This window comes from Harpia harpyja, chromosome 2 (assembly GCF_026419915.1).
Source record: "Harpia harpyja isolate bHarHar1 chromosome 2, bHarHar1 primary haplotype, whole genome shotgun sequence".
Lineage (NCBI taxonomy): Eukaryota > Metazoa > Chordata > Aves > Accipitriformes > Accipitridae > Harpia > Harpia harpyja.
In genome coordinates this window covers 49,299,207-49,311,399 of record NC_068941.1, presented here as the reverse complement: position 1 = coordinate 49,311,399, position 12,193 = coordinate 49,299,207, and the positions used below count along the sequence as shown (strand labels likewise).

Genomic DNA, 12,193 nt, shown 5'->3' with positions numbered 1-12,193 from the left:
AACAAGCACAAAGGATAACTGAAATTGAATTAAAAGTTTTACTTTAGGTTTTATAACACGTTTGTCTAAAAAGATCAGCTAATAAAAATGAAATGTAATACCCATCTTAAAATTATTCCAATTTTGGTTTGGGAATTTAGATAATGGTAGAAAAATACTTAACATTCTGATTTTAAAAGCTTTTTCTTTTCAGTACAACTAGCCACTATCCATTAGGTTTTAGGCATATATAGATTATTCACTGTGGTTTTTTATTACTTTGGGAAATTTCTGTCTCTATGATTCTGTAGACCTTCCCTGGTCAAAAAGCTCAGTGAAATAATTATGCACAGAAGTGGAAATATTTGTAGGGCCACTTCATCTTTTGAACGTCTTAATTTATTTGGGTCAAATGAATAGCACTAAACAGTAATAAAGTATAAATGGAGTTCTCATTTAAAAGCTGAAATAATATTTCCATAAGAATAGAAGTCACTCAATATATTTGTTCATTTTAAGTAGAAGTTGTAAACCAAATGTGAACTGATTACGGGGAGATCTAAAAAAATTGGTAAATAAGTATGAAACTCATCACTAATGCAGTAATATTGCAACATTTCCACTAGGAGCATTGTCTGCTGCCTTTCTATTATAACTTGTTAAAATCTCAGGTAAAGTGACTTACTCTCTGGGAGAGACTCTCTCTCTTGATTCGTTCAGGAGGCTGATAACCCCAGGCTTGGTGTATCTTTAGGCATCTCAGTTTAAATGTCTGAAGTTTGGTGAGAGGAAACCCAGCGGAATTTCTGACTGCAGTAGGGTTCACAAACAGATCTTAAGGAATCAAGATTATACAAGTCTCAGTAAAATTTTCTCCCTCAAAATTCTTTCTTTAAAAAAAAAAAAAATTTAAAAATCATGTGCTGCAGCTAATAGTATGCTAACGACATTTCACATCTCTTAGAATACTTTTTTACCTTGTCTGTATTTGTCTGTTTGGGCTAACTTTCATTTGAGAAGAATGGTAAAAATCCAGTAACTTCAGTCAGAAAAGAATACAAAGTTTTAATATCCTGGTACCAGAAATATATCACATAACTTAATCCTAAAAAGTGTAAATTTCTCATGCTTTGAGCCAAATGGAGTTATTAGTGTTACCTTTAGATTCAGTCTGTACATATTTTATAACGTAGAGCAGTGTGTCTCAACAGAAATTCTGGGATTTGGATCAGTTCTTCTGCCACTTATATCCTTAGATAAAGTGTTTCATCTATAAATTATTTACTTATTCTTTATTTCATTTCCTTCACAGCTCTTATTTCACATTGTAACATTTTAGTTTGATTATTGATATCTTAATAAGAAAAATAATTAAGCTACTATTATTTCTACCAATTGCAATTGTGTTTCTGAAGTTATTGAGTTGCATTACTGTGGAGTGTCTTCTGTGTTATAATCTTCAAAGTATAAATAAGATCACTGGTAAAGCAATTCTATGCACGACAATAAAAGCAAGATTCAGTTTTTAGGAGCATGCAAGAAAGATATTTTGAACATAATTATCCCTTTCCCCCCTATCTCAGACATCTGTGATTAGAGGAACCTACCTCGGCCTAGAATACATGGGAAAAGGAAACGGAGGCAATGGGGGAGTAATCATTAATATCTCATCCTTGGCAGGTGAGAAAATTTTCTGTATAAACACTTTCTGCTCACTGGCTTGTTCCTAAAATAAATGAATCATACTGATCAGTCATACTTTTTCTTCTTTCTTATGGGTCTTCCCTGTTTATTCCCATTTTGACCTGATTTTCATCACAGCAACAGAAGTAATATCAAAGGACCACAACTTTCATTTGCTTTTTTAAACTCAGTTCAATGAAAAAATCAGTAATTTTCCCAACCTATCAGTCTCATATTTAATAACCTTGAGCATGATGTAAAGAGGGGGGGTTTTCTGGTTTCAATACTGCCACACATTGAGGAAAAGCTAACTAGTCTCAATTAATTATGCTTATTCAGCACTATTCAATAACACTGCTGAATTAAAAGATAACGTACACCACACTGCATGTAAAAAACCAAAGTCTAATATATAGACCTAATTTGAATTCAGGGTTACTTTAAATCTGATTATTTTTTATATTATAAAGTATTTATTGGGCATCAAATATGGAAAATCAGATAATCTTTTTTCACAGGAAGTGAGGAAGCAGTAGCAGGTCCTCCATTCAACTCCATAGGAGCACAGCTGTAGGAACATTTAAGATTAGACTGTATCTACTTTATTAATGAAGATTGTCACACACCAACTCTATGTTCCAAGTCCTCTCAGATGTGATCTACCTCTGATTGAGAAGCCATAAAATTAACACTCATACTTCATTGAGCTTAAGCAAGCACATTCTTTGCTCACTATGTATCTATGCTACAACTGTATTTCAATTTATTGGCATAAAAATAGAATTATATGGCTTCCAAGTCACTCAGGGTTATTGCTTCTCAGTTGTGAGGCAGAATTCTGCACCCCTTCCTGTAAGTATGCTCAACGTTGCAGTGTTTGGGTTCACAGCAAAACAACACGACTGAAGGGGAAATGGTAAACAGAGAATGATGTTACCTGACACCCTTCCTCAAAAAATGCTTGCATTTACTCATGTTTGTTTGAAAAGCTTGTTCTCTCTTGCTGCTGTCATACTGTCTGGGAAAAACTAATACATATGCTAGCTTACACTTGGATTGGCAGTGCTTTCCTTGGTATTCATGCAGAGTACCAAATTTACTGTAGTTTTATTAAATGGTATTCTTATGTGTTTTAACAATGAAAAGCCAGCAAGGCAGCAGTGGCCATAGTTCCTGATTGTGGATAGGCGTGAATGTTCTGAGTACTACTAAATTTTCCTGTAAACCTTGGCTTTTGTGATGAGAAGTCTGGTTCGCCCTGTTGACATAATGCACGTGGATCTTGAGGATCTGACTTAATACATGTACATATCTCGTATGGGTGAGGGGTTCCTTATTAAAAGTCTCCATGTACTTTTAAGTCAGCACTTGCAATACTGCCTAACACATTGCCTACCGATGCCAGTAAGTTTATCTGTGTTGGCTCAAATGGACATTGTATTGGGACCAAATTAACCCAAAGGGAATTGCTACTGCAGTACAAGAGTTCATCAACACAAGTAAAAGATTAAACATTTTCACAGAAGTGCTGATGCCCATGCAGTGCTTAAGAAAGGGCAGAGGTAACAAGTAGTTTGATTCCTTTTCTAACTAGTCTCAAAGGAACACAAAATTATTTTTATTTTAAGAACCAACAGCTTGGCTGTTCTCAATTTGTTAAGAGCTTATATGTGATTAAAATTTGATTTACTTACTTTTTTAATACATTGTGCCATAATGATTGTGGGTATCTGTCAAAACCAAAGCGTTCTTTGCTTTGTTTGCTTTTACATGGCTTGTATTTAGCAATTGTTTCCAAGGTCATAAGGAAAAACACATCATAAAAGCTGACATACACTGATTTTTATCATTTATTTATTTACTACTATCTGTGGTTTGTGACGCTAATTCTCCTTTCCAGTCTGAAGGTCTAAGTCCTGCAGTTTATTCCATATGTAAAAGGCAAATTGCCATTGGCTTGCTTAGCATTCCCTTTGAGTGTTTTCTTTTCTCAGAGTTAGCTTCTGTTGATCATTAAACTTTTGAGTGATTTTGATCCCTCCTGTCCAAGTTCTCTATAAGATTTTATCAGATATGCTCTGCAGACAGCATATTCTTGTGTCTTGCTGAGCAGCAAGAAGAGCTGTATTTCGTGCTTACGTAACATTCAATAATATTTGCTTTACACATTAATTAGTTTCCAGTTCTTCACCACGGGAATTTTGCCAATGATTTGAACTAGGGACAGAATCGAGCCTTACTGTTTTATATTTCCAGACACCCACGGAACTACTTAAATGCTTCCTATGAAGTGAATGCTTAAAGCGTTCATTCAGCTGGATGAAAGCCAGAGCGTCCACCCTGTCTTTCCAGTACTGAATCTTCTTTTCTTTAGTGGCTCCACAAGACAGAACCAAGTAAGAAAGGGAGAGAAATATGTGAGCACATGCAGCAAGTACCCAACTCCTAACCCACTGTGTCTCAAAGCTATAAAACTTTCTTACTTTTATGGGATTTGTGCATTCATATCAAGAGGAAGTAATGATGTTAAACAACAGAGGTAATGGGAAATGTGTTTTACTGCCAACTTGGCCCCATAAAAGATAATGCCAATGACTACAGGCTTTTGCGTTGTAATAAACTTCATTTCAAATTCAAAGAGTAAAATGTTCTAAAATGTCTTCAGTAGGAAGCTGTGCATGTTAATTTTGTTTAACAGAATAGTTACAAGCAACAGAAAAAGCATACAAAACTAAATTTAACTCCTGAGATTATTTACACGGTTAAATTTAGCACTGTCTCTTACCTTTTGGTGGCTGGTACCTGTACACTTTCAGTAAGTGAAGGGGGACAGGAATTCATGTATATGCATGCACTTTTGTTTTGATAGCTTTCACACTTTCAAGAAGGTATTCTGTCAAGCTGAATTTGTATCTGTCTGGATTCTAGCAGATTAAAAAAAAAAATCAAAATATTCATAGAGGGCTTAAAAACTGGTAAAATGTTTAGCATTAGATCATGCTAGCTTTCTGAGAGGTTTTTCAATGTGTAGTGTATCTGGATACCTTTCTGTTGTACAGCCATATCAGCAGTTTGATTGCATTCACCTTCAAGCACTCAGGCTCCACAAACAGTCAGTTTATCCTCGTCCTACAGAAAGCTCCAGCCAAAAGAAATACTTAAAGTACCCTCACAGCAAACAGGCTTCTTTAGGACCTGATCCTATATATATATATATATATATATATATAAAACAAGAACAAAGCTAAGCATGTGGTTAACATCACTGAGTAAAGGCAAGACTTTATTACAGTGATACAGTGGAGTGAAGGTGTAAATGGCTGTACAACTGGGGCCTTCAGTTCAGCATCATGAAAGAGCTTCTGGTCCCTCCTCTTTTTATAAAGGATGCTGAGCAAAATGCACAGGAATGAGGTTAGAAAATTTAGAAACTATTCCCTTGAGACTTCAGTTCACTGTTAAAAAATTTCCTAGAAATGACACAGCTTACAATTTTTGCTAGGATTTCTGGGTCTCCTTTGTTTTGATACAGATCTCAGTAGTATAACTGACATAATGAACGTGATCTTGTACCCCTCCCTATTCTTAAGAATAGGGTATTATATAAACCCCATTAATCAATTCTCTCATCACTCTGTAGGACCATCATGCCCCTAGCTCATTTCTCTAGTTACATATCCGCTTCTTCAAAAGAGGCTTTGGCCTTCAAAGAACATTGTAAGCGTATTCCATGCTCCTTATCCAGATTTTTGCCTAAGGGCGACAAAGGAGATTTCTGTAATGTGGTTTGGAAAGACTTTTAATTTAAATAAATATGGTTAAATCTTGTGCTGTTATTTATTTATAAGTATTCTGTGTTTTGCAATAGGCTTTGATCAGTATTTTTTTGTAAAACAAACCTAATACAGAAAGGAAAACAAATTACTTTGACAATATTTTCCAGCACATAAATCAGCACACTTTTGGTTTGCTTTTAAATAGGTTCTGTCAGTTTGCCAAAACTTACCTTTCAGCATTTTCACATATCTCCTTCATAAACAATGAAAAATTTAGAATTTTAGGATGCCACACAATACTGTGATTATCACATTAGTGAGAGAAAATGTAAATATTTTAATGGAATATTTAAATGTTTTAACAGTGAATATATTTGTCTAAAGCATAACTTGGAATAGAGCTTCATCACTGCATAATTATTGTATAGAAGTGGTGCTTTTTGATGAACCCAAAGCCTCCATGAGATCAACAGCTATGGCAGAAAACAGACTATGGTTCTTTATTCTCTGTGCCGCACTCATCCAAACATAAAGTACACTCTTCCAACAATTAATGAAACTTAAAGATACTATCAAACAGGAATTACATTTGTCTCAAGCTGCCTAACAGTGCACCCATGGAGCAAATAGGGGGCAGAAAGGTCATCTAAAAGCTAATAAATCTTACTCAAAGGAAGAGACTTGTTCAAATCTCTGAGGGCAACATATGTTCAGTGGGAAAGCATACCTAGGGAAAAATGCTTAATTCTGTATTCATCAAAGCTCTTCAGTGGACTGAAAGGAAATACGGGTTTCAACAAAGCTTACTGATACAATTCAAGCTTATTGACACAATCCTCCACGTCCAATACTAATTTCTCAAGATGTGGATATTGGAACTATTGACCATGATAAATAAGAAGTTGTAGTGAGAAGCCCGACACCACATCTCAAACGGTAGAGTGGTCTTGACACTGTAACGACAAGGGGACTAAAGTATAACCAAGGGCAAGAGCTGTCTCTGTCAGCCTGCCAGGAACTGAGAAAAATAAAAAAGAGCATAGTTAACACTGACGCACAGGATTATTGCTGGTCTGCTTGAACTGGTTTTGGTAAACCGAACAACACCTGCAGTCATCATGAAATCGTTTGCAATTCACCAATTAGTTCTTGATGAAGATTGTTTGAGGGGAGAAGGAAGTTCCCTACCCCCTTTCATGTAACAGTTCAGGGATGCAGCAACATCCAGAGAGAGGAAAATCTAGGCATAGTTGCCTCCCCTTGCTAAGAGAGACTGAAAACCACAAGTATCACTTTCCAGGAGTACGCTGCCCCATCACCATCCGTTTGAAAACCCTCCCCTTCCTCCCCCCGTTATTTTGTGCATAACGTTCTCCAGTCTGTTTTACTGCTGTTCCACTTTGCATAAGATAATCAAATATTCATGGGAGCAACAAATAGAATCCAGATTTTCTAACAAATGAATGCCCCAACTAATATGCTATGAACTCATCTTTGCTCACTGGTTGAATAAAATACTCGGGCAGAGCAGGTTCAATGTCACACAGCGGTTCGTCCCAAAATACTTGCTAGCACAGCCGCCAGGACACACTGCTAACGGATGGAGGCTCAGCTCTTCCCGGGGCAGGGAAGTGGCTCAGAGCTGGAAATCCCATACCATGGTTCTGAGTACTGAACTCAGGAAGAAAAGTGAGACAGGACTGTCATTGTTTTGGGTGAGGGATGCTAGGACTAGTCTTCATTGTCCCTGCTTTGGCTGAAAGCGAGTTAGTTGATTTCTTCTTGGTTCTCTACTTTCCTAACTGAAATTATTATTTTTGCTAAAGAACTGGGTTTAATGTTTTGATTCCAAAAAAGCATTATTTGTTCCTCCCTTCCTGCCTAGTTATTCCTGTTGTCATCTGACATTTAAGTAAGTCTTTGAACCTTATTCCACTTCATTATTGTGAGCTGTGCCTTCCTTTGTTTATTTCTTGACTTTGTTTCTTTTCCCTGTCAAGTAACAAGTAATTTGTCTTGTTGTGTTAAAAAAAAATAAAATTACCCCTAAACTCTGTGTTTCCCAATAGATTTTGTCTTTTACCTGTCTGTTAGCTGCAGCCTCATTGGGATTGTTTCTTCCTTTAAAACATGTAAAGCTATTCAGGAGTTTAAAAAAAAAAAATAGTATCATAATATTTCTAATGTGCTAATATTCCAATGTTTCCAGTTATTTGAAGAATGGAGATGATCATCAAAAGCCACCAAACAGAGGAACATTAAGCCTGTGTTGTGTTCACAACCCACAGGAGACAACGCAAAAGCCATTTTTCATAAAGCAAGTTCTCAATCAGAAGCATAACACATTAATCCAAGCTAAGCAGATAAATACAAGTTTAAGAGAACAACCAGCCACTGGGTTAAGTTCTTCATTTCCCACCACTGAACAGTGCTAATAATAGTGTTGCTTTCACTGGATCACCAATGTAGCATTTAAACCAAGATAAAACCTGGAAGCTGTCAGGGTTGTAATTAGAGCTTTGTGCCATCTCAGAAAGTTTTTTCCTTCAGACAAAATGGATTCTAGAGCAAAGAGCCCATACAAGTCTCTGGCATAGGCAATTTTTCTGACAAATCCATACTTAAAGCTGGGTAGTGTATTCTTCATCTCCACTGAGGTAAGTCACACCCCTTCTTGATTATATCACTTAAAGATATGAAAGATGAAGAATGAAAAAACATATCTGAGAGAATAATTGGGACAACTTCCATTAGAATCAAACAGTAACACATCAAAATCAGTATCCGGTTTTACAATACCACATTCAGGAATACAGACAAATTTCATCCTCTAACTTTAGGACAAGCTGTGGTTTGCTATTCACAAGACCCTAGCTTTCAGGTGCAACTACAGCATCCATGTGGTCCAGTTCAGCTGTCATTGTATAGTGGAAATTTTTGGCATAATGGGCAGAAATGTATATACACTCATGGTCTGTCATCTCTTCTTGACCAGCTTTTTGCCATCAAACTCAGTCTTACTAGAATTAAGTTCTTAATTTTCCACCAAAAACTCTGTTCTCCCTTCTTTCTCCACTATAAATAATGATTTCATGTTCTCCCACTCCCACCATAAAGGTTCACAATGTTACCAGTCATTTTTTATTTTCTTCTGCTTCTCCTTACAGAAGATAGCAATGATATTACCCATGAATGTTACCTCTTTTTCCTGTTCCCTTCTAAAAATCTTCATCCTGTCTTTTCATTCCAGAACAGGGCCCACTGTAGAAGGTACCATACCATAAAATCCTTTTCAGCCAATCTAATTCAATCTAGAAACTGCTTCAAAAACTTTCCTATTCACGTCTCGGCTTTCATTTCTTTCTGCTCACTATCTGAGGTCTTCATCTTATTCCATTCACAGTGTTTACTCACTTATCTCTATAGTCTCTCTGCACTGAGGTCCTGCATTCACTTCTTAGTGCTTTTTCCATTTGCTTATTGCAAAATGGCTTCCCTATTTAATTTAAAACTCTTTAAAATAACTATCACCTATGAAATATTACCAGAGCAGTATTGTAAGTGAAACAAATTTTACAATGCCTCAGATGGTGCATCAAGTCTGAATTAGTTTGTTTATAGTTGCTCCTTTGAGCAAAAACCACTATGCAAAAGGCTACGTATTTGTTATAGTACTAACCACATTGCCAAATAAATAAGCAGCAACAATATTGCATGGGCAGATGTATTGGCTGACTGTGCTTCAGTCAGCTGTGCAGCACACACATTCTTATCTCTCACATTAGGGCTAGGGGGAAAGCTTTATCTGAGGCTGAGTCTTGTTACTATTCCACAGAAGCAACATAAGCAAGGGATTTAAGTCAGACATTATATTTATGTTTTTATATATTACAAAGATAATATTAAATCAGTTACAGTAATCAAAAAGGATTTTGCTATTTCCCTTACCTTTTCCCACACTTCCTCCTTGAAATCACTGTAAATGATTGCAGGTGTCCAGTTTACATATCAGCAGCTAGGGTGTCAACAATCAAAGTTTATCTAAAATACTTTACATACTTCACATCCTTTACAGATTCATAGAAGATGGCTAAAAAAATCTCATCCTCGTTGTCTTCCAGATCCTGTCCTCCATTTTAAGTCATACTTCATAGATACTTTTCCTCTCAAAAGTTATACTTTTTTATTACTCTTCTTTTGCCTCCTCATGGTTTTATCCATCTCATATCTTTTCCCAGCCTACGTCAGATGACAAAATATAACTTGCAAATTTTTACTAATCTATTTTGTTGCATCTCTATGAATTCATCACTTATTTTTTACATTATAGACCTATATGTGTGTTTAAGGTAATCATAAATAGGAGTACCCAACATCTTTATTCAGCTACCTTTTTATTTTAAAGGACTCATGCCTGCTGCATTCCAACCTGTGTACTGTGCTACAAAGCATGGTGTAATTGGATTCACACGGTCAATAGCAGTAAGTATGTGTTTTTGAAAACAGTATCAGCAGCTCCTTGGGAACATGCTAAGTTTCTCATGTTCCCTCTCTATTGTCACACAACTGGAACTAATTTCCTTAAAGAAAACAAAGTGTCTGAACAGTGGAGGTTCCCTCCTTTCACAAAGGGAATCCAAAGATGGAATAAGTAAGGCATGTGTGTGTTTATGACCTATTTGAGGTTTTGGGATCATGGAAGAAAGATGTTGCAAAGTAATGTAAGCACAGTGGGAGGAGCCCAAAAGTCAAATTCTTATCCAAGCTTTAAAAAATTTTTTCATAACTCCATCCCAGTCATTTAACATTTTGGTTTCCTTATTTGTAAATCAGGTTGATGACTTTTTTTAATGATATAGGCACTAAAGTATACAAAAAGTGACTTGAACACAAAAATGTTTACCTTTATTTATTCTTACCAACTCTTAATACGCTGAAAATGCAAAATGACACATTCAGGATGGGACATGTTAGATGTTATCTGACCATATAGCAAGTCTTAGCCTCTGACTCCAAATCTTTCTAGTTAAATTGGACAAGCAGTATAATAAAATAACTTGGAGGGAGCAAATATGATTACACTTTCACAGGCTAAGCTTAAAGATAATCTACTCATATAAGATTTCCAATCTAATTTCCAGAATAAAGCATCTGAAATGATCATTTGGACAGTTTATCTATATTTTACACCCTGACCCAATTAACTTCTTTTTTAGATTAACCTAAACAGATTAGTATGGATAAGTGTTGCATATAACGTATTAGCCACAGCATGAACATGACATCTGGTTTTCCATCTTTGTTTTCTCATGATAATATAAACATCACCATCTAAGTTCAAAAATAAAAGGTCTGCTAGAAAATTAGAGGAAATGTCGTCTCTATGGAACATGAGAATGCCGAGGAGAAAAAGAATAATAAACATAGCGAATCACCGTATTTACCAGAAAAGGCAGTAGAGCCTAATGCTGGGCAGGTATGATACAAAACAGCTAGGACTTCAGTTTCTTTTCTTCTCCAGACCAAAAGGGCTGGCTTCCATATCATGAAAATGACATGTGATTTATATAATACCAGAAAGGATTCCCGTTAAATGTTCAAATAAATAGAAATCAGTGTTGAACAGTTATGGTTATTCTTGGATATATCATGTATAGTTTGTAAGTTCTGTGCCTTCGCTAAGAAAGTTCATCCAGCATTCAACATATGCCTGGATGTTGATCAGACTTCTTTGCTACACACATGCATTGGTAGCACCACAAATGAAGGGCCTTACCATTCCCAGAACAATTTGTGCTGCTTGCTTTCATCATGTTCCTGAATTGCTTCCTGAAAAAATTCCTGCCTCTTTCCTGGAGTTCACAGGGACCTTCCTGTGGAGATGCTCAGTGACAGATTCACCCCTCAGCAGGGACAATAGAGCAGCTGGAAAGGTTTAGCATTAGTTGTAGGGGTAGAGACCAAATCCTATTTCTCTTGACGTGAGGGAGGTAAATACCATCTTAGAGTTAAATCTTGATTTGATTTCAGATAGTTTTCTTTTAGTAAGAAAGTTCTTATAAAGATTGAAAGCATACATTTGGGAGATTTTTTTTTCACTTGGTTATCCTTATGAGAGTTACACCATGACCCTACAATACTGTTAATGACATGCCAAGAGCACTAATAACAAAAATATTAGAAAAAAACAGCTGCATGGAAAGAGGAGCGTTGATTTCTTGTAGAATTGTTCTCCCAGCCAAAGCGATTTTTTTTCTAGTCATCTAGTACTATTACTAAACAAAACATGCTTCAAACTTAGTTGTTGGAACAAAACGATCAGTAGTAACAAAATTTGCTTACTAGGCAAGGCTGAAAAGTACTTAGTAGTAACTCTCATTCTTTGAAAAATTACGTACACAATACTGTTTTAAAATGTTGATGACAAATGCCTTTTTCTCTTTTCTAGTTAGCTGCTAATATGGAAAACTACGGTGTGAGACTCAACACAATTTGTCCAGGATTTGTCAACACACCAATTCTTCAGTCAATAGATAAAGAAGAGAATATGGGACAATATTATTCATATAAGGATGAGATCAAAAATATGATGCAGTTCTATGGCGTGATGGAGTAAGTCAAGTCAGATACAGTGGGGTTTTTGCCCTTTGTTGATGAAGAACAAGCAGACACAACAGCACTTTCAGCAAAATTAAAATAAAAGGGAAATGCTGGCTCAGATAAAATTCTATCAAATGCATTATCCTATATACAAG

At 36.0% G+C, this 12,193-nt stretch overlaps 1 protein-coding gene across 3 annotated transcripts in view; it reads left to right on the top strand.

Annotated features, from left to right (window-relative positions):
- The window catches only part of HPGD (15-hydroxyprostaglandin dehydrogenase), a 28,908-nt gene that overhangs the window by 13,922 nt on the left and 2,793 nt on the right, over positions 1-12,193 (top strand). Inside the window, exons 4-6 of one of the 3 annotated variants that reach the window (XM_052779279.1) lie at positions 1,563-1,659; positions 9,844-9,920; positions 11,887-12,050. In XM_052779279.1, coding sequence (XP_052635239.1) covers positions 1,563-1,659; positions 9,844-9,920; positions 11,887-12,050 — 338 coding nt within the window. Of the gene's footprint in view, positions 1-1,562; positions 1,660-9,843; positions 9,921-11,886; positions 12,051-12,193 lie in introns of those variants that run through there. The other 2 variants (XM_052779287.1, XM_052779295.1) reach the window with 2 other exon arrangements.